Below are 24,002 nucleotides of genomic sequence, written 5' to 3' on the forward strand. Positions count from 1 at the left end.
AATTCCACTAAGTGTAACACACATTTAGTCACTGGAGCTGTGGAGTGAAGCCGGAGCAAGCAGAAGGTCTTCTATTTTCAAATGATTTTGACCTCAGACTGAATGATACAGAACTGCTGTTGGAGAAAGTAAAAGAAGCCAAATTCAACATACGCTAAAACATGTCTGGCTAAAAACTAACACAGTCCTGCATAAATCCTACCTTCAACACCAGTTTCAAGAAAAACCTTCATGGATTTGCCGGATTTATTGCATTGCATTGTATTAGACTGCATTTGTTTTAGCTAGGTGTACCTAATTAACTGGCAGCGGACTGTATATCCATGATGCTGTAGTGGGGGTTTTGTGTTCCAGAGCCAAAGGATTACATTAAGCCTGTTTCAGACATGCCTCTTTATGGAAAAGTGATGCTGATTTCACATGTTGGTCTTATATCCGAATAAGCCCCTGAGTCATTTTATGTAAAAGTCATTAGGGAAATCTTACTGCGTCGGACCCTAGTAATATTTGATCCAATCAGATAAATGCAAAGTATACAGCAGGTCAAGGTTAAATACACAAAGACAAAGTAACTGTATGTCTTTATTTTCTATCTTCATGTCTATTTTATTTTAGTATCATCTCTCATATTCAAAGAAACTAAAATCAGTTTGATAAACGATGAACAAGTTTGAATCAGACGACTTCACGTTGTTTCAGATAAATGTCACATAAGCTTCTCATTTTTCTTTTCTTCGTGGTGCGAGCAGGAATCGAGTCTCACGTCTCATACAGCCACAACGATTTGACAAACTGTCTCCCTCCTTATATTCTCAACTTTCAACTTAAAGCAGCCACAAGGGATTTTTGTTTGTTGTTGATTCTGGCGCCCCCTGTGGACAAAAGTGGTTTGAGCATCGCTCCCTCCTGTCGTAAAGCTCTTGATCAGGCTAGCATGTCCATCTACATTGGAAGCTAGTGAAACAAAGGCGTCACATATTTTGAATACTATTTTTTTAAACAGCTGTTTTAGCAGCTTTATAGCGACGAGGTAACGTTTGGACTTTGTTGTGATGTCGTCCTACAGAGCATCTTTCCTCAACTCATCTTCAACACGCTGCCATAAAAAAATATTTCCTAACTTATTTGACACATTTGTTGAGAATCTGACCTGGCATTAAGAATAACTAATTCATTAATTACTTAATAACTATAAAAACGTCTTGGTCTTGTTTGCTTATGTAGGTCGTAGTTTTGAAACAAATCTAAACAGTTTACAATATTTAGAATCTGCATGTTTTGATATTCTGATACATATCAATACTTAATATATTTATATATCAGTATGAAACTGAGGACTGTTTCAAAACCAGTTAAAGTTCCTCGTAGTGCGTTTTAACCCAAAACAATATCCACCAAAAAGCTTTACATTCAGGTTCTGAGCAGACAGACATTCTCAATTTAACGTCAGACTGTATAAAACAGGCAAATGATGAGAGAATTTAATAGGAAATTCACTAGAAATGAAGAGAGGCTGATCTTCATCTAGCTCAATATGTTTATTAATTAAAGTTTCAACCACTAAATAAGTCTTAAGATCCATCAGTGATGCAGCTGTCTGCCTTCATATCATTAAACTTTTCAACTCACAGCTGTTTTAAAGGAGGGATGACGCCTTCTCATGTACAAGGTGACAAAGTATTTGCAGTAGCACGTTGCTCTTTCCATGAATGTTTTAAAAAGCTGTAGGGAAGATGCACATAAAAGTCACTTTAATACTGCAGCTAGATGAGGCCAGTAATGTTTTGCATTTCACATCTGAAACAATAATGTTCCTTTTCAGCAGTCATATGCAACACATGCAGCTCCTCCCATGTGTCTGATAAGTAAAACAGGCTTCAGTCCCAGTACTTTGTATTTACCTCCATCGATTTAAAGGTGTGGGTAAGAGGCAGCTTCGCCCGTACAGCCAGCTTCTCTTTTTGCCAAATCTTCATATGAATTTCACTCACCAATAAATTGGCCCCTCTGGGTATTCACACTAATTCCTGGAGAGTGGGATATCGTGGTGTATTGTGGGTCCTGGCCAGATCTTCAGTGATTTGTGTGCGAGTGTGAGTTCGCTCTTTTGATCGCAGCCCGGACTAATGAAAGCAGATTCAGACACATGGGAGTCAGATTTGGAAAGTTGAAACTGCAGATACCAGTTCAGATGTAGCCACGGTGGAAGGCCCAGTTTTTGATGTGAGCTGTACTACTTTTCAGTCGCTGATGAGAAACAGTTTGGAAAGGAAATACATTTTGTTCTTATTTTAGTTTTCAGAAGTTCGGCCTGTAATTGAAATAAGCCATTAATGATAGATACGAGAGATGTGATGCAAAGTTTAAAAAGAGTAAATCTACTGATGTAAAAGCACAGGAGCTTAATTAAGTCCAACAACATACTGTTTATATTTACTGTGATTACTTACTGACTTCATACAGTGTGATGAGGAAAACAGAGGTAGAAAACTTGAGAAAAAAAGGAGTGTATTAGACAAAGTAAGGGACAAATAGATGCCACATGTTAAGTAAATGTTAGGAACGATTACACACTGAAAAGTGTGAGATTCAAACACTTCATGTCTGTTAAAGCATCACAAAACCACAGCTGTGCCACAGTTTTCTTCACATCTCCTCATCATGTGTGGTGCATGTGGGGTGCATGTGGGGTGCATGTGGTGGTGCATGTGTGGTGCATGTGGGGTGCATGTGGTGGTGCATGTGTAGTGCATGTGTAGTGCATGTGGTGGTGCATGTGTGGTGCATGTGTGGTGCATGTGGTGGCGTGTGCGGTGCGTGTGCAGTGCATGTGTAGTGCATGTGTGGTGCATGTGGTGGTGCATGTGTGGTGCATGTGTGGTGCATGTGTAGTGCATGTGTGGTGCATGTGTAGTGCATGTGTGGTGCATGTGGGGTGCATGTGGTGGTGCATGTGTAGTGCATGTGTAGTGCATGTGTGGTGCGTGTGTGGTGCGTGTGTGGTGCATGTGTGGTGCATGTGTGGTGCATGTGTAGTGCACGTGTGGTCCAGTGAAGCTCCATAAAGAAGAAGTCAATAAAGTTCTGTGAAAAGTGGCCAACAAACAAAGCTCTGCAGTTCCTGTGACGCCCACTAGATGCTCACTTCAGAGACTCATCTATATCTAAAACAAAACAAATAAAATTGTGTGTCAATAATTTTTTACTTCTTCTTATATTTGTGTTGATGGTTCTGGGTCCATTACAGAGGGGCTACAGAGAGCTCGCATCTTCACACATCTTGTTATTCCAAGATGGCAGGTATAACTTTATTATCCAGCAGTAAAAAGCCTTGACTTGAGTAAAAGTATTGATAGTCAGTTATCAGTAGAAGTCCTGCAGTCTTAATCTTAAGACGTACAGAAGTGCACAAAACTGCACTTAGATACTGAAAGTAAACGTACTCATCACGCTGAATGGTTTTATTATACTACAGTGTTGTTATAAGTGAACACAACAGCATGTTAATGTTGTAATACATCTTTTGTTAACTATTGTGTTTTTAAATGACAATTTGGTTCATGTTTTAAGAAACATGTTTGTGATGTTAATTCTACTGTAAATCTGTGTACAGCTGTATACAAGTGTAATGTTTCCATTTGTAGTGGAGTGAAATTAAAGCAGCAATATACAGAAACAATCAAACACCTCAAGTACCTCAAACCTCCATGATCTGAGTCTTTGAGTAAATGTATTTACTTTAAACCGCTGGAGAAAAAAAAGTTGACTTTTTTGTTCGCGAGCTGGTAAAAATACACAAAGCAAGCAAAAACATTAAAACCATGAACAGTGTGGAAGCTGTGCACCACCACCTCTCTCCACCCACACATACAGTGTGTATGTACAAACTTAAGGTAGAGCTGTAGTGAAGAAGTCCTACAGACAAACATACAGATCATTTCACAGTAATGTCAATAACACATTTACAAACAATCACAAATAATGCAGCATGGCAGAGACGCAGCAGCTGCTCAACACATTCACAGCAGCAGTGATACACACTACTGTACTTTTACTTCAGTAAAGCAGGTTTAGCAGTATAACTGTAGAATACTCCATAATGATGAATTGTTGTATTGTTAAACATTTTTTATATTTGATTATTATTACTGGTGTATTAATGTGAAAGTAGCATTTTAGTGTCGTGGAAGGTCAAGCTGGAGCTGATTTTAACTACATTATGTAGTAATACTTGTGTTTTTGATTAATCTTTCGATTGTTTTCTGGATTAATCAATAGTTGTTTGGTCTATAAGATGTGAAAGCCTGAGATCATCTCAAACGATCTAAATATAAAATATATTACTAAAACATTTCTAAAATATATTCAGTTTATTGTTGCAGAGGAGTAAAGAAACCAGAAAATATTCACATTAAGAAGCTTGAATTTGAGGATTTTGACTTTTTTCCCTTCAAAAATGACTCAAACCAATAACTCGATTGTCAAAATATTTGCAGATTAATTAAAGCATCGACAAAAAAACGATTAATCAGTTTATAGTTGCAGCTCTATACGACTGTGTCCTTTATCCACAACAATGAATGTAAAATCTTAATATGTGTAATGACTACAACTGTCAGGTTACTGCAGAGTAAATGGTGAAACATCTCTGAGTTGTAGTGGAGTTGAAGTATACAGCATCATACAAAGGTACATAAAGAAGTGCCTCAAAACTGTGCTGCCGCCATTGTCTTGACTATTTAAATGTCTCATTTGGACCTTTGCCATGCATTTTAATTTCTGACCGTGTTCTCGTAGAGTTCATTCTGTTATTTGTCCGTCTTTGGCCTCTTGAACCGAGTGTCTGTGTTGTCCCTGCACCATATGTGTCAGTATTTAATCGTGTTACTCCACAAATTGTTGATACATGGCTGCACCAGCGCTGCCAAGACAAATTCCTGTACAGTACGTTCAGCCTAATTCTCCTTGATGAGTAAAGTAGTTCAGATTCTGATGGTCTGCCAATAATGCACACTAATTCAATTCTCCCGTCACTCATGTCGGTCTGCTGACGGCACAGAAGGACTCCCTCGCTTCCCTCTTGACTTTTCTCTGCACAGAGATGCGACTGGAGATAGAATTATGCATTTTTCATGAGGCGGTGAATGCAAGTGTGCTCACTGCTCCTCCTCAGTCCGGGCTATGTTTTTCTCTGTCAATACCTTCAGCTTTTTATGATTTGACTGCTTATTCTTAGAGCAGCAAACAAGCTTAGTGAATAATCATGTGTCTTCACGAGATTCATTTTAAATCACGTCATCCTCTAATTGCTATCTTGGCTTTTTCTTTTCCTCTTTTTGCTTTGTCCTGATTTAGGTTTTTTTCTGTCCTCCTGTATAATGACGGGGTTTCCATGCATTTTCTTTCTTCAATGTATTCAGTGCAGACTAGAGCTGAGCAATATACCTGTATTATATCGTTATCATGATATGAGTCTTAGATTTTGGATATCATTATATCGTGATATATTTATCTTCTCTTGATTTTATAGGCTGCATTGCAGTAAAGTGATGTAATTTTCTGAACCTGACTGCTCTACATGTTCTACTTGCCTTTACTCACTCAGTCATTATATCTTCATTACTGATGATCATCTATCAAAAATCTCATTGTGTTAATATTTGGTGAAAGTACCAATAGTCATCCCGACAATATTGTCGAAGTATTTGGTAAAAAAGAGCGTGATTTTTCATTTTGTCGCCCAGTCCTAGCATTAATGAAGTTCAAAATATCAAAATATGTATTGTGTATCAGGATATAGCCTAAAATCACTGCGATATAATTTCGAGGCCGCATCACGCAGCCCTTTGTAATGATCTTTTAACAGGTATTGATCAGATATTAATTGACAGACTCTCGAAAATGCAGCAGCGAGAAAAACAAGAAAAGCAAACACATTAAATTAAATTTAATGAGCTTACGCTGGCTTTTTAACATTTTACTTATTACCAGTGTGCAACCTGAGATTCTCAAGCAGGAACCTGCCGACTGTGGCCGGCTCACACTTAACGAGTAAAAGGGACAGAGAGTTTCCTGTTAGGGGTCCACAGCTGTGGGACAACCTGCCCGAGGAACTACGACCAGCTACATCAGTGTCTTCTTTTAAAGGACTTTGAAAGGCTTTATTGAAGGCCTGAATATAAAAAGGGGGTTTTTACATTTTAAGTTTATTTTGTATTTTTTGAGCCACTGGATTTGTGTTGCACTGCTCTATTTCAATGTGCCCATTGTTATTTTACATTTTATCCTTCTAACATCCTTTAATCATCCAAGTTTTTTTTCTCTTTTATGCCTTCATTCATACATTACTGTGCATTTTATTTTTTGAGTTCTAGTTTTCATCAGTGCTATACAAATAAACTACTACTAATAATGATATTTCTTAACACAGTGGCTACTACTTAATCTTTTGTGTCAATAATGCAGCCTTCAGCTCAGCCACGTGATGCTTCAGCTGTTTATGTTTCACAGTACATACGTGAAATGGTCGTGAGGGTAACGTCTGTAGTTTTTTAAACTCTTAACATTATCAGACTAATTTCCCTGCTGCCCAGACCCTCAATACAAACACTGAGCAACATCATCAAATTCAGCAATGATATGAAATTGAAAATGTGTGAAAATTTAAATGGAACGACAAAGTAATATTGATTAATTATCCCACAGTTTGACATTAGTGTGAAATGAAGGCCTGAAATGCCTCCATTCAGCTTCATGGCACAACTGCAATAACAATGTTAAGTAGTTGCATTTATGACTCGAGGGTGTGAATGTGTTGATTGTGCATATCTGATGAATGCCAATTAGCCTAATTGGCTGTAGATAATTAGCTTATTCATAGTCAGTTGAATGCAAACATAACACAATGTAGATGTACAATATATACATATATATATATATATATATATATATATATATATTTATATATATATATATCCTATATACACATGCATTTGTTCTTCACTGTCATTTCTCTGCTGATGACTTTAGGCACAAGACCCTCAGGTGCTGGAACAACTGTCCAAAAACATCACTCGCATGGGTTTGACCAACTTCACCCTCAACTACCTCAGGGTAAGTGTGTGTGTGTGTGTGTGTGTGTGTGTGTGTGTGTGTGTGTGTGTGTGTGTGTGTGTGTGTGTGTGTGTGTGTGTGACAATGTCTATGACTGTCATCCTGCTTTTGTTTTCAACTCCTCACACTTAAATGCACACGCAGGAACAATTCTTGTCCTTTTTAAACTGCAGTAATTCATGTTACTCATATTAAGATGCCTCTTATACGAATGTGTCTAGACAGCATGAAGATGTTTTTATTATGTAGAATATTCACATCTTGTCATATTTAATATGGTCCTCGACACGATTACATTACCTGCTCTGCACATTTTACATTTACAGGTATACTTTATATTTGATTTGAGTTTTGTTTTCCTGAAATGCTCGTCTACGTTCTAATACTCACTCTTTAGTTAATGTAAATCTCACTATTTTTCTCTCTCTTGCTAGAATTGAAAGCTTATGCTGTTATTTATGTGCTGAACACGTTTTATGGCTCTCGGCGTTTGAAACCTGAGTGTATAATTTTCATGGCATCAAAACAAAAAAATAAGCACTCATTTCTTCTTTACTCTCTGCATATACATGTTTTTCTACCTGACCGCAGCAATATAATTTACGGGAAATAGGAAGTATAAGCCGACTGAATACATTAGTGATTATTTCACAGGGTTTTGTTTGTGTTTTTTTCCGACGCCACAGTTGACTGACAGCTACGATTTCCAAATGGGAGAACAAGAGCGAGCGGGAGAGAGAAGAATTAATTGGATACAGAAAATTAGCATAACATTAATGAACGCTCCCTGTTGAGACTCATAATTGTGAAATGGCGCGCGAATCGCTGAACGGCACCTCCGCTGCTTATAATAACTGAGTGGAGGGAGACACACAGAGAGGAGAGAGGGAGCAGGCTGCTGCTTTTTGTTTTCCTATAACAATGATTTTATATACTGAAAGCAAGTGAAAGAGAAAACACATAATTCAAGTATCTGTAATTGCACACTAAAGATTTAGCCTCTGCTCAGTCCTCGTGTTCAGATGGTCAGTGCTCAGCAAACAGGATCAAGCTTTCCTTTCTGTTTAATGTGTTTTAAGGACGAGGTTCAGTTGTTTGTGTCTAAATATTCGCAGCTTTAGTTTGTCAGAATGACTCGCAGTGCCTCAGCACTCCAAGCCTGAAATATCTCTCATAAATCCTTGTGCTTCTGATAAATTAGGAATTGGCCGACTTTCCCAAAACACAATGTGGTTTTATTTTAAATGTTGCAGAAATTGTTCATTTTAATGGGGGATTTAACCCTCCTGAGGTTTTCTTTCATTTCAGTCATAATGAAAACATCGTAAACCGCACTGATTATTTCAATAGTTTAGAAGTAATGATATTTACTTTGTTGAATCATCATTTTAAGCATGAGAGTTTACCCAGATTGCCAGTTTCATCAAGAGGGCAGAAGTAAGAGTTGAAGGGTCAGATGCAGATTCAGTGTTTCGTTAAGGCTTCACCGTGGACTGTGAAGAAGTGTTTCCCGACCTCTTACATCGGGGTGCACGATTTTTCAAAGAAAAAAAAATCGAAATTACAATATGGCTAATCACAATATCCAAACTGCAGGAGGCTGCAACATTTTGATTAAGGTGATATGTGACTAGAGGTAGTGCAGTGCTGCAGAGACGTCCTGGCCTCCAAATCTTCTCCAGATGTAAGAAAACATGTTTGTTTTGGCACAGACCCCCAAACATGTCACATCAGCATGATATTGATAGTTTTTCAGTGAGAATTAAAATTGTGATGCAAAAATCATCATTTCCACTAATCGTCAATCATATCGCAATCACAATATTTGTCAAAATAATTGCTTTATGATTTTTTGTTTTTTATGCTGCCCAGTGCTGCTTCACCTCTGTTCTCCCGCCTCTGTAAGCCCAGTCCTCCTCACTGCTGATTGGCCAGCTCATATTATTGTTATAGTATTTTTAGCTTCCAGTTGGCTGTTGGCTGCAACATTACAGCTTTGTACCGGTCTTCGTGTGGTGTAAACCAGCTAACTGCTGGTGCTCATCAAAGTGTCACAAAGTTGCCAAGCAAATGAATTCCTGCAGTTTTTTTCTTTTTCACACAAACCTTTATCATTATCGTCAGGGCATGTATATCATATCATATCACATCAGTGAAGAACCCAGAGCAAAACAGGTTTCATATAACGCCAGAGCTAATGCTAGCCGAGCTAGCGCTGCAGTACAAACACACACAAAAGAACCTTTACTGGCATCAGACCTACAACTCGTTATTTAGTTGGCACCAAATGAGGCTTAATGCTCACACAGTTTCCCTGACGGTCCCTCAGTATTAAGACATTAGTCCAACATCACCAGCTCAGTTTCCCCAACAGAGCAGCTCCCATGCTCAGCTTGTAGCGTTGTACTGGCCCTCGTCTCATTAAAAATATCCAGTTGTTACATGCTAACAAATGGTCTCTCATTTCAACTATCCAGTGAAAGCTGCCTGCTCTGCTTGTACTTTCCACATCTTCACATCTTCCCCTGACTGGAGGTTATGTTGTGTTACGTAGTGACGTAGTTGAGTTACAGAAGTGAAGGCTGGACTACAGAGTGCGGCGTTTCAGGCAGCTCAGGAGCAGAAAGAATAACTCCCTGTCTGTATCGTTGCCGACGTTTTGCCTGCACAGAAAAGCTATGTAACACATTAAAGGAAAGGGAAAAATGCAAAAAGCATCATATGCTTTGTAATAGACTCTGGATACTTTTTGGAGGCCTGATGAGATAAAACTATGCAATATTTCACAAGATCAAAGCAAAGATTACACAACGTCTGAAAAATGTTTTTTTGTCTGTGAATTTAGGTTTTTTTTCTTATTTGGGATCCTGATCCCCAAGGAACCTGTTATTCATCATGCTACACACTTTGCAGACCGTATTTTCCCCTACCGTTATCTAAGGATGTCAAAGTAAAATACACCCTTTCCTCACATTAAACTGACAATAATGTGTCCCTGGAAAAGGCCTTTCCCAGCGTTTATCAGTCCTTCCAAGAGAGACTGACAGTTTCCTGGCTAAAGGGTTACAACCGGCCTTTCTCTCTCTCACAAACACATACACGCTCTCTATTTTTTTTTTTTTTCATTTGGAGTATTTAAGCCTTTCCATGTATTGGAGCTGCCGGCTTCATACTATTCAGCCTGAAAATAGCCCTTGTTTTCAGGCTGAGAGCCAGGGCTTGTTGGCTGAGCTGGGGAGGGATATTACTGTGTCAGGAGGGAACTATCAGAGGAGAACAAGGGATTAGTCTGCTACAGGGATGTTCACTTTACCTCGAGCTGCATGGCATCAAAACACGGCTGTCCTAACACAGGGAATAGCAACAGACATTACTATGTTCATGTTGGGTAATTTGGCGTAAGCAGCTGAGTGTACGGTTGTTAGAATAACTAGTCTGAAACACAGGACTGGTGAACATCCCTGGTTTGAATATCCATCATGGTAAAACATTTCTGAAAGGATTCTTGTTGTTGTGAGGCGGTTTTAAAACCCTGCAGACCTGTTTAACACAAACTAAGTAACAGATACTAAGTGTGTCCATGATACACAATCTCCCTCAAAGTTTTGCCCTCTTTTTTTCCTTTTTACCTGCGAGTGGCTGTACAGTACGGCTGAAGACAGGACGAGCATGTTGATGAGAATTGACATCAGACATGTCGGGGTGGTGGGATGCTGAAGGTCAGATGAGATCACTTGAGCATGCAGCGAATGATTAACAGTCTCCTTTCTCTCAGTAACAACTGTCGAAGTGCCCTTGAGCAAGTTAGTAAACCCACGCCTACTTTCAATCCAGTCATTTTTTACCTTACATCACACAATGATTGGAAAACACTTAACAGCAACTTCATCCGGCTACAGAGCAGCTGTGTAGATCTGTTGTGTCACAGCAGTAACATTTTCTGTGTGTTTCTAAAACGTTCGTCTCTGTGAGAAAATCGCTTTGACATTGTTTCGGTTTGTCCAAAGAAATTCCAAAGAATTTCTTCAGATTCCCAAAAAACAAATGTTCGCTTTCAAGTGACGCAGCACTCAGCCAGTGGCAGTGTGATGTTGTAGCTGTCCGTTGGACCGCTGTCCGTTTCCCATTTTCTACCAACAATCACGTTGGTTTCTTTAAACCATGACCACAATCATCTCTTGACCCTAACTAAGTAGTTATTTTAACCCAAACCACGACCTTTCCCTAAAGTCCCTTTGTGCCAAAACTTAGAGTTACTGTTTTCCCATGTTTTTCTGTTTAAGTGACTAATTAGGACAACAATTTTTGAACCTGGCCCAGTACTGAGCGAGACCGCTGCAGCTGGCAGCCTCAAAATGGGCCGCAATGTAATTACTTCGGGCAATTGCACACTGTGGTCGTACGTCCACTTAAAGTACTTGATTTTGCCAGTGACAGGCCCAGATTGTTGTTCAAAGTGTCGCACAGCATTATGGAAAGGATGCCTGCTGAGGCCGACCTTTTTGAAGGTCAAGTATTCATTCAGTAATTTTACAATGAGATCCTTTTTGTTTAAGCAGAAACAGCCGCCACACTGCATCTGGTAGTTTAATCATCATAAAACACTTCATGACAGAAAAACAAAATAAAAAACCATCTTGGTTAGTTTTCCCAAGAATCACCAAGTCTGGTTTGGTGAAAATTAACCTTTTAGTTAGATCTGAAAATATTCTGGCATGTACTGATCTCCCACTGCTTCTCAGATGTCTCCCTCCTGATTCTTCTCCCCGATATTTTCACATGTACACCAAAACAGATTTATCTGCAATAAACTAATATTGGTTTCACAGATTTGTGGGTCTATCTTAAAAAAAGCACAGTATGGGGTTCGTTATAAGTCTCGACATGATCGTGAAAGAAAGTGCATTTTAATATTTGTGTCTAGTTATTTCTGGAATGGCTTTCTGAATCACGCCCAAACCTTCCTGCCAGAACAGAACAATAGACAATCTATTGGACACTGTACAAAATATCATAGAAACCATCTCGCTGCTTACAGTAATTAAAGTTTCTAGCTAACATGGAAAAAGAAAGAAGACGAAGATCTGCTGTTTTCTTTGTCTTTGAGTTTTCTGAAAAACATTAGTTATTGATATTTTTCTTCATGAAACAGAACGCTGCTCAAAAAAGAGAATAATGGTCAAATTACAGCTTCATCCAGTTAGAAGAGACGGCAGGCTGCCTGGAGTTCAATCCCAGTGCTGTTCTGTGATTGGTCCAGCAAGAAGACAGCCCTTGTAACTGACCAATCACTGTCCAGCAAGCATTTGGGTGTTTGCTGCTATTAGAGAAGGGCCAGCTGTAATGTTATCCAGATGTTATCTGGCTAAGCTAAGCTTAATGTATTTAAGATGACAGGCTGACCCCTGGTTCCTCTCACTGCAGATCACCAGAGATTTACAGTTTTCTCCAAACTTAATATTATACTTAAAGTCTTTTAACTGGAGAACACTGTTGGAGCGCAGTGTGGGAACGAGGGACTGTTGGTGTGTCTGTTGTGTTGAAGGGGTAAACGGTAATATATCCCACTGTGTGTATATTTTTGCATGAATGTGTGTAAGTTTGAAACATTTCAACAACGGCTGCTCATGTTAAAATGAATCTGGCCCGTCCTCCTCTCTCTGTCTGTCCTCTTGCTCTTCTCTCTAAAGTGTTTGACAATAAACCTGCTTTTTAAAGGTACTTTATTAATAGTGTCTATAAAAAGTAGATTTACTGCACAATTAATCACTCAAAGTCAGTCTGTGGTGATTAATTGAGCAACAAACTGAGTGTTTTTATGGATGTTGTTTTGCTTTACCTTGATGAGCGGCGGCAGCAGTGGACAGGACACTCTTCTGTCGTCGCCCGTCGAATAAATCTGCTCTAACTGAACGGTGCTGTTTGTCCTGTTGTGTCTGCAGTTGTGTGTCATCCTGGAGCCCATGCAGGAGCTCATGTCAAGGCACAAGACCTACAACCTCAGCCCGCGGGACTGTCTCAAGACATGCCTATTCCAGAAATGGCAGAGAATGGTAGCCCCACCAGGTAACTACCAACTCCCTACTGCTAAAACTTCACTGTCTGTTCAAAGACGCAGATCTGGGTAGTGTTTTTCTATAAAAGATCCAGGACTCCCGCAAATCTGAACATCTTTTCCAGCTTCTCTGGTCAAGCCCCAGAAATAAATAAGGAGTTTTTGGCATCAAATTCAGTTTGAATAAGCAACAACTAAAAACAGTCTAGTCCTAAATGGACGCTTAACCCAAAATCCAAAATACATATTTTCCTCTTACCTGTAGTGCTATTTCTCACCTCCATTTCTTGATAACTAACCCTAACCCTAAAAAAGAAAACAAGTGGCACGCGTCAGGCAGGGAGCGTCTGTAGGTCGGGTTACCAGGCACCACGACACATATCGCTCCAGAAACCAACACGCTCCAGTTTGATTTGTTTTGGGAAAATTACAAATTGGGAGCACATTGGGAGAAAGGGTTTAAAATAAGGAGAAATCTGACGTGTTGGCAGGTATGAGAGACTCGAGACAGCCAACGGTGTCCTCCTCCACTGAGCTGGAATGTCAGCTAGCTGAGTTAGCTCATTTGTTGTCCATGAGTTGTCTGAGTGTTTGGAGCTTCAGAGAGAAAATAGGTCTTGAGTAACCGGGTCATGATCTCTGAAAGACACATCGTTGATGAGTTTTTCAAACGTATTTTTTTGGCGCTTTGAGCACCACAAGCTCAAAGTGCTATTTGATTGCATGACATTGAAGAGAAGGCAGACATCTGGATGGCAAATATCTCTACAACTTACACCAAAATAATCTAGATGGATAAATAACATGACAGGTCAGAGGAAAAATATATATTTGGGATTTTGGGGTGAACTGTCCCTTTCAGTATTAATGGTTTTCTCTACTGAGGTTTAACTGACTTCCTTTGCTTTAAAAACAGATTTTGATTCTGCACCATCACTCACTTTTCAGGAATATGAATATTTTTTTCTCACAATGTGTTTTTATTGCATCATTTATGTTTCCCAATGTGCCATTATACATGTTAATCCCTTAAATATGTTTTACCTGTCAGGTATGTGAAATTAATCAGAATTCAGGGCTGCCTCTCGAATCTCTACCTCGCCAATCTTAACGGGCCTCTCAGCTTTCTATGATTGATGTTTTAGGGGCGGTTTCTGAAAAGTACCGGGCTTAAATTGGCTGTGCGGTCCTAAGCTGGGGAGAGAAACAGAGTAAGCCGAGTGTGTTTCGGACACATCGGAGTGGCTGCAAATTACAGCAATGCTTAGCGAGGCGTGACGAGATGTCTTTAAAAACCAACACCAGTCAAAAAGCCTTTGACTCAGACCTGTGTAACTTTAATTAAGAGTGCCGGCTGTAATCAGACTAGTAGATCCAGCTCCCCGGCCAGCGGCTCCCCAGTGTCGACGACGTTCTTCAAAGAAAAGGAAAAACAGAGAGGAAAAAAAATGGAAAGCATTTTATGAATATGAAGTCTGAGGGGGAGAAGCGCTTGTATTGATGGTTAATTGTTCAACTCGGCTTTATATGAAATCGTATATGGGGGATACAGTTTTAAATCATATACAACACTATGTGTGAGTTGTGAGGATCAGCTGAAGAGGAGACACTTCAGGTGAAAACACTGTTTTTAATTGTCTTCTTTCAGGCTGAAGGAGAGAAAACATCCAGAATATACATTCATGTCTTTATTTTAGTTCAGATATCTGAACTGGATATTTATACAAATTCATGCATATTTCAAAGGAAAATTGTCTTAATTTAAGTAATCAACTGTTTCATGGTGTGTGATTTTTATCACATTCACCATATTTCTCTGAAATTGTTTGGAATTACAGAACATTAAAGGGTTTCTCAAAATGAGTTTTCACGCCAGAAAGTCACACGTTCACCAAACTATATATATACTAGCTATATACTGAAGGTTTTTACAGAGGGATTTGTTCACACATTATACAGTACATAGGCTAATTTATATAACATGTTATTACTCTCTTTTTTTTAATGGCTGTTGACATTATTTTCTGGTTTATGGAGCCAGAAGTCTGGACTTCAGTAGCGCCTACATTCACCCAGCTGTCCAGTTTTATCCCCATCTTTACTCTGACGGGTGTGTTCGTATATCATTCATAGCCTGATTTAAATAACATTTCATTCCTAAAATCATGGCAGAAATTGTAATTCTTTTATGGCTATTGACAATATTTTACTGGTTTATGGATTGACAAATGAGATAATCAATACCCTCAGTAAAGATCTTTGACTCTCATATTTCAACAGGATGGAGCAGTAATTCTGATGCTGGTTTTATCCAACGTTCAGATTTCTGTTCTGGAAATTTGTGCTTTTTTTTTTTTTTTTTACATATTTAAACATGAAATTTCAGAGAACTCGTAATGAAAAAAAATGATTGCCTTAATGTAGGTAATCACCTGGGAAAGTTTAATGGTGATATCGATTAATTGAAATTCTTACTCTTAACACCGTTCAATGGTTCCAGTTCCAAGAATAACTGGAATTACTTCTTTAAAATATATTTTCTCAAAAGGATTTTCTTCTCAAACTCTGAGCCAGAAATCAGCAGACTTCCAGTTTTATTTCTGAATCTATTTTCTCAAAGTTTTCACAGAGAGGTTTGTTCATATATCATTCATAGACTGATTTATTTCACCTTTTATCTCTCAAACATGGCGAGAATTGATTTTCTTTTTTTCTTTTTTTTAGGACTGTTGACAGTATTTTTTGATTAATGGAGGGATCAAAAAAAGTTTTCCAATATTCACTCTGTAAAGATCTTTGACTCTGACAAATGTTTGCATTTTCATTAGATAATGTCCTATTTGTGTATTTAAACATAACATTTCAGAAAACTTGTAATATAATTACCCTTTTCACCTGAAGTGTCTCCTCTTTATTCTTATATTATGTGGGGAATGTCTAAAACCAGTTTCCAGGCTAGACATGAATTACAGGAAAAGGGGAACAACATGCACCAATAAGGAAAACCTCAATTCCAGCTGAACTGCAAAGTTCATGTGAAAATAAGACAAACGACATGCAGTAACCCTGAAAAACACGCTGAGGAGGCCTGACTTAAAGAGAGCTTTATACTTACTTTATTAAATATTTTAAAAGTTACAGTTAAGATGTTTAATGAAGTAAGTATAACGCTTTCTTTAAGTCAGGCCTCCTCAGCGTGTTTTTCAGGGTTACTGCATGTCATCTGTCTTTATTTTGACATGAACTTTGCAGTTCAGCTGGAATTGCGGTTTTCCTTATTGGTTGCGTGTTGTTCCCCTTTTCCTGTAATTCTTCTCTAGCCTGGAAACTGGTTGGGATTTAGCCAGGAAGGAAGCCACAGGCGCATTTATGCTCTGATAAGTCCTTTTGGTGGAAATGGAAGTGATTTTAGTGCGTCACCGGTTCAGCATCGAAGGAAACCGGTCGGATAACAGAAATGATTGTCTCTGACAATGGGCCTGCTTTTTTTGCACACGTCTGTCAAAGTCAGGAATCAAAAGAGAGAAAAGATGCTGATAAAAATTCCCCTTTATTGTTTTGCCTCTGATTTAACAGTTCCAGTTTTGTTTGTATCACGAGTCGCTGGTTGTTGTAACTGAATATGAAAGCATCTCCCTCGGTGTGATTAGTAAGAACCTTGAAAAATGTATTTCATTTTCAGGCATCTGTTTGAAGATCACAGCCGTGTGTTTTTGTCTCTCTTGAGATTAAAAGGAATGTTTTCTAACAAATGTTGGCAGAATTTGCAAAATCATGTATTCATAAATTATGCACGACATAAATTATTTTGTAAATACTAGAAACACCTAGATCTCTATTAACCTGCGTCAGTACTTCTTTCTAATAATAATGATTTCACATGCGATTTAATTGCACCTTCAGGAATTATGTATCGCTCATAATTGGGAAAAAACATCTTTCATCTAAGCTTAAGTTTCCCAGTGGTGTTAGCAGCATCTGTATGACGTTGAATGTTCAATTATTTCTCTTCCTTTTCTCTGTTGTCGTCTCTGGTCTCATTCTGTCTTAAATTGTTAAAGAGATTATTCAATCACCTGAATAAAATAAAACTGATTTTGGCTCCGGTTTCAGCTGGACACCCGCAGAACTTCAAAACGGAAATATTTCCCACAAATCACAAAAAAGGTATCTTCTCTCTTACGCCGTCAAGTGTCTGAATTCTGAATTCATCGTGGTGCTCGCTGGAACGCCCCGAAATACATTATAATGTGTGCAGGTTCATCTCGGATGCTCAGCGGCATGTTTAGAAACAGTACTAATGCCTGTGATTTAACAAATACAGGTTACATGTAACAGAATCCTGAAAACTTCATGATCAGAACAACAGCACACTCATGCTCAGCAAACCAAATGTATAGTAATGCAACAGTGTAACAGCAGATTCAGCAGGACAAACATGAGTGTGTTTTCTGCCTCAGCAGAGCAGTTTGAATCTGGCTCGTTCTGTCGAGGAACATTGCAAACGGTGCAGCTCTGAAATCATTAACAGATTTACATTACGTTGAGCATCAGGGTCCATTGTTGAGCATTTATGCAAATGAAGCAGGGGTTGCTTCTTACTAGTGCATGTCTTGGGAGATGTTAACGCTCTTGCGGTTTCACCTCTGAAGAAAACAAAGCATGAATCCTTGTAGACGAGTCGCCCTTGTGTCTGCAACATGTCTGTCTGTGTGTGTGTGTGTGTGTGTGTGTGTGTGTGTGTGTGTGTGTGTGTGTGTGTGTGTGTGTGTGTGTGTGTGTGTGTGTGTGTGTGTGTGTGTGTGTGTGTGTGTGTGTGTGTGCTCACTTTGCATGCATTCATGTGTACATGAATTTCTACAGTTGTGTCTGCATGCCTTTGTGCTTCGACATACGATGTCTGTCTACTGACACTGACACTGACACTGACACACTCCACGAGGGCTGCAAATAACAATTATTTTCCTTACTAATTGCTTCTGTTGTCCAACCAGCAGTCCAAAACCCAAAGACTCTCCATTAACTGTCACATATGACAAAGAAAAGCAGCAAATCCTCACATTTGGAACCAGAAAACATTTGACATTTCTGCTTGAAAAACAACTTCAATGATTAATTGATAATGAACATTTTTGGCAACTATTTTGGTGACACTTCTTCAGTCCTGGTCTTCGGGGCCCTGTCCTGCATGTTGAAGATGTCCTGAACACGACTGATTCAAATGAGTAGCTCGTCATCGAGCTCTGCCGAAGCCTCATGACGACCCATTCATTTGAACTTAGTGTTTTGTGTCAGGGCAACATTTAGAACAGGCAGGACAGGAGACGATGATTGAGGAACACTGGACTAATTGTTGCAGCTCTGCTCTTCACACAGCACACACCCGACACCTTGTCTCCATCTGTATGCGTTATGTTCTTGGCATTGCCTCTTTTTCTCTTTGCTGGTCGCGCCAAAGCTGAGCCCGCCCGACAGACAACCACGAAGAGGAGGAAACGGAAGAACTCAGCCAGCAGCGCCAACAGCAGCGTGGGCACCACCGCAGGCAAGAAGCGCAGCCCCGCCACCAACTTCAGCCTCTCCAGTCAGGTACCTGTAAGCATCAGCTCCACTCGGTTTGCCTCCTCTTTTATTTTTTTCTCTCTGACTCCACATGCATGTTTGCAGGGTTACACACAGGCAGGAAATATTCCTAATGGTATTGCAGCTATTAGCTTTAATTTATTTGCACAAAAGAGGGAAAAAAACAGGGGGAGGGTAGAAAAGAAAACCTGTGCAGTGAGACAAAGAAACCTCGAGGGATTTGTACGAAAACATCTCGCCACAAGACAAAGAGAAAACACTTCAGATATTATAAAGAGCGACACGAACGACATTAAAAATCATCAAAGCAGAAAGTGGTACAAGAACAACTAAAGTTAGAAACAACAAGTAAAGGTGATGAAAAGTGTTCCTTTGCTGCAGGTAGCGTCGGAGCTAACTGGAGGTAGTTTTCCAGCAGCTTCTTCCTGAGAACTCTCCATCACAATATGTTTGTTTAAAACAGACCCAGCTGACCCAAACGGGCCTCGAGGTTTGATCGGAGAAAAAAACAAAAACAAAGGTTTGAATCTGTGGACCAAATGGGAAAATGTGGGTGGGGAATGTGACTCTCGGCCTTCTCTCAGCCACCACTGTTCAAAATGCCCTTGACCAAGACACTGAACTCAGAGCTGCCCAGAGGACTGTAGCAGAGTCCGCTTCCACTCAGAAGTTCTGCTCGTTAGAACCATCTGAATGTAAAGAGCGCTGGATAAATACTGGCTCGGATGAAACAACCGAAAGAGCTTCATGTGTTGTTCAACTGCACACATTTCTTAATCCATTTGCTCATTCAGCACCTGCTGAATTGTTTCTGATGAACGTGTGGAGGTCAAAGTGAAACATCTGTAAACTCGGCTGCTGCAGTAAAACTGTTTTGTATAATCAGATCTCAGGTTGTTAAAACTCGACTCAACCATCAGGGATTTCTCAGGCTGATACTAATAACTGAGAGTAAAAACAAATACATGAAATGTAATATTTGAACAATAAACTGTCCTGTTATTGTAACAGTAATAGTAAATGTAAGATGACTGTAGTGGATAGATTGAATAGTTATTGATAATGTGATCATTATAAACAATACCAGATAAATGAAAATGTCTCATGCCTGCACACTAACGACATGCCACAAGTGTTCGATAATGACAGTGTTATAATCCTGTTCGATCTTTGTCAGGTCAGACTGTTAAACCTCACCCATATTTATACATTATGCACATCAATAGACTGACCAGCTCTATAGTGGCAGGCTGATAAACATCCAGAAGAAAACATCAGAGAAGCTACACAGAGAAAAACAATGATACTTCAAAATATCAAGCATGTGGGCTACCTCGCATGTAAAAACATAGAGTGGTGTAGTTTACAGTCCTGGCTGTTAGTCGGGGGGACCAGAGAGATGCTAACATCCTCACTACACAACTCCGTTAGATTCATCATCCTATATATCAGTATCGACTTCACCTACAGTACGTGCAAAAATATTGTGTTGAGTTAAAGGCGAAGAGTTCATGTACAAGAACACAGAAATCACATTTTCACATGGCACACATTTTTAAAATGTTTAAATTATACGACTGAGGTCACATCGATAGGTCGACATTGCTGCCATATCAAGAAACAGAACAGGTAATAAACGGTAATAACAATAGATCTATATCGATCAAACACTGTCATTCAGGAAGCGTAACCTGGATAAAACCTCCGGCCCCGTGACTCGTCTGCATGCTGTGTTTCAGGGAACCAACGTCTGATTTCGCCTCATGTCTCCATAACAGCCCTCTTGACACAGTTAGAGGTTAAATGGCCTCTTAAACAGCTGAGTGTAACACCACATGCCTGGCGCTCCCCTCCAGGATTTGATGCTGCTGTGAGGCTCTAGTTCTCTACCTGTTCCACACACTGCTCATTACACACATACCGTATTATATTTACACAACTGCATCCAATTTATTATTCTGTAGCCACGCTGGTGCAGCAGTCTGCTGGTTTTGAATACAGGTCACTCCAGTGCAGCTTAAAGTGTGCTGATACCCGACATAGTGGTGAAGAGTTGCAGGTTGTGTTCATGTCTTACACAGACTCATTCTGCTGAATGGGGATTAAAGCTGATGCTGATGTGTGTGCAGTATATCAGACATGATGTTTATATACTACTCATTTGTTTTGAGAGAAAACTGACTCCTGCCTTGAACAAAGCAGTGCTGTCAAAATATAGATTTTTCAATATGTATTGATTCTGAATATCTGAACATTTGCAATGCTCATTATCTGCATTATCAATACGCAGGTACCAGCTGCACTCATCAAATGATTTAGAAATGTCTTTTGAACTGAACTGTTATAGAGACAAACAGACGGTGAGTTTACAGTAACGTTGTTAAGGTGAACACAGCAGCACAGTGTCTACAACTCGACCCGCCTGAAGCTGCGTCTTTCATGAACCTGCGGATTAAAGTGAAGGGACCTAACAACGACTTTGACTCAGGCTCATCTGAAGACTCATCGCGTCTTCTTCACATTAACATAATAATAACAGCTTCAGCATCATGTTGATGGCACAGCGCTGTACCAGGTGAATGGTGTCACTTGTTTCTGCTCTGTGTCACTTCAGTGAGCGGGTCGGGTCGCAGCGTCACATACATGTTTACTGTAACATACAAGTTTGAATTGTTATGACCTGATTGTTACAGAACCGTGGTGTTGCACTCAGAAACTGTGGGGGGCGCCGATGTGCACAAAATGCCAATTTCTACATAATGTTGCTTTAAGGTCAACCGACCTTTAAGGTGGCTGGGACTAACACATTTTTAGGCATAAACCCTGCACATTATTCATAAATGCCTGATCTAAAGAGAGAAAAAGGAATTAATGTTTTTAAAAGAGTGTGATATTTAATTTTACTACAGTAATTTTGTTATGTTAATTTTTCCCCTTGGTATCGAAAAATGGTGTTGAATATCGATATTTATCAAGTTAATGTAGAGAATGGACCTGTTTCAGCTTCTTCAGCTCTGAGGAAGCTTCTTAGATGAGAGGTGAAACGTCTTCAAGAAACCGAAACGGGTCCAGTTGACTACGATACAGCACTCAGAGTCGCAAGACTTTTATCACCAGAGACCAAAGAACACAGACTTTCTTCAAGATGAACTGAGATCACAATGTTTAACTACATTCAACCAGGTGCTCTGAGTGACTAAACCTTACGTACCTTTTCATGCTTTAGCTGCCATAAACAAACACAACATTGAAAGAGTAGATATAGTGAGATTAACAATAAAACAAATTGTCAGTGAACACGTTTGAATACCTTGATTGACACTTTGTCCTTTGATTGAAAATATAATCCAGACAGCGACAGTTTCTCCGTCAAAACATACAGTATCGTACATGCAGGGTTGACTATCGGGACATCGTTATAGAGGCTCCTCATGTACGCTTAGGTGAATGATTTTAACACTGGACAGACTCCAGTTTCCAGCCAGGTTGGTTGTTCATCTGTTTGGCACTTAACTCTGGAAAACTTCATTTTTCTGGCAGCATTTCTAAATCAGGAGCCTTCGTTCTCTCACCTACACAGACACACACTGTACTGTCTGTCCGTCTCGTCATCTGTTGAGATGTGTTGTCCTCCCGCTCTTCTTCTCCCTCCTTCTCTCTGTCTCACACATATATAATGTACATCACGCACACACATGTACACACAGCGTGCACAATTGTTTTCTCTCTGGAAGGCAGTTTGGCTGTGTGCCAGCTCTCATTATCACCGATATCTGTATACACACTGTCCACCCCCAGCCCCCCCCTCTGTCACATGCACACACTCCACACCATCACTGCCCACACACACACACACACACACACACACACACACACACACCACCCGTACCACTCACGGCGTGCATTCACACGCCTCTTAAAGACTGGCAGCGTGGCTGGTAACATGCTGGTTACATATGTTGCGCGCCTGCTGTCTTTGTCTGAGAAGTTGTTCGTTTGTGGCTGAGCACAAGCCTACGTGAGCCCAATGACGATGAGGAGTGGACCCTCGCAAGGGAAGGAGGGGGGGGGGGGTTACCAGCGGCTGGAGGAGAGGAGGTGCGGGGGAAGAAAGGTGGGGAGGTGTGTGTGTGTGTGGGGGGGGGGGGGGGGCTCATAGGATGTGCAACACTGACCTCTAGTGGCCTGAATTCAGTGTTGAACATGTTTCTTTAGCCGAGCAGCCGCAGCAGGTTTTGTTCAGTTCCTTCTCATCAGTTTCAGTCTGTGTGTTTGAAGCAAGTGCAAGAAATATTAATGGACTAACAATAATTAACTGTCCATCCGCTCTGTATTAAATTGGTAGAGCACAGATTAAAGATCTTTGAGGATGATGTTTGCAAAGACGGAGTCGTGCATCTTTAAATACGCCTGTGCTTGTGTTTGGCAAAAAAATCCATAAACTCGTGCTTTTATATAAATATTGAGGCTCAAATCAAAATGTGGCACAGACAACAGTTTTTTATGTTGCATGCCCTCAAAAGAACATGACTTTATATTCTTTTACTCTTTTTACTCAAGAGTTGACACAATGTTATTGAGTTCCTGTCGGATAAGACAAAGACGATCACACTCTGGACTGCTGGACCTAAAATTATTATTTTTGAAGATATAATGTACATCACTGTTTATGCTGTTTATCTGTATTGAGGTCAAAATGCTCTTGACGTATTTAGGGTCGGTGTTGTCAAAAGTATCGAAATATTGATACTGAATATTTGAAATGGGTGCAATACTAATTTTTTGCAGTATCGATACTTTTTCCACTCTCCTCATGAGACACGCCGCTGCAGTGTCTACAAAGTCCCAACTCCTCCAGAAGTAAATAAACTTAGATGCTGTTGTTCTTAACACACAGTGCACGAACCTTATTATATTTATCTTTAGATGAAAATCTGAAATATTACTCCCTCAGTGTTGTGGCAATTTCCCCCATGTTTTGGAATATGGTATCGAATATTGATATTTATCAAAGTATTGTATCGGAATCAGAAATTCCAGTTCTGTGACGACACTATGTTGGATGCCTGATTATTAAAGCTGAAGTAGACAACTGTAATGAAAGATAGTTGATCATTAAGTCTCATTGTCACAGTGGCCGACTCAAGGCGTCAGTATATGAAGACCTGAGTGAGACTGTGTCATCAAAGCTTTCTCTAGAAATGTCTACCTCAGCTTTAATTGTTTTTAATATTCTGATTATAGCGGGCAG

At 39.7% G+C, this 24,002-nt stretch overlaps 1 protein-coding gene across 4 annotated transcripts in view; it reads left to right on the plus strand.

The window, feature by feature from the left end:
* Positions 1 to 24,002, plus strand: part of ldb2a (LIM domain binding 2a) — a 111,748-nt gene that overhangs the window by 81,676 nt on the left and 6,070 nt on the right. Inside the window, exons 5-8 of one of the 4 annotated variants that reach the window (XM_084353390.1) lie at positions 7,030 to 7,113; positions 13,056 to 13,179; positions 17,282 to 17,335; positions 18,627 to 18,763. In XM_084353390.1, the coding sequence (XP_084209516.1) occupies positions 7,030 to 7,113; positions 13,056 to 13,179; positions 17,282 to 17,335; positions 18,627 to 18,763 (399 nt within the window). Of the gene's footprint in view, positions 1 to 7,029; positions 7,114 to 13,055; positions 13,180 to 17,281; positions 17,336 to 18,613; positions 18,764 to 24,002 lie in introns of all 4 variants that reach the window. The other 3 variants (XM_084353391.1, XM_084353389.1, XM_084353392.1) reach the window with 3 other exon arrangements.

This window comes from Pagrus pagrus, assembly GCF_965226575.1.
Source record: "Pagrus pagrus genome assembly, chromosome: 5".
Taxonomy (NCBI): Eukaryota; Metazoa; Chordata; class Actinopteri; order Spariformes; family Sparidae; genus Pagrus; species Pagrus pagrus.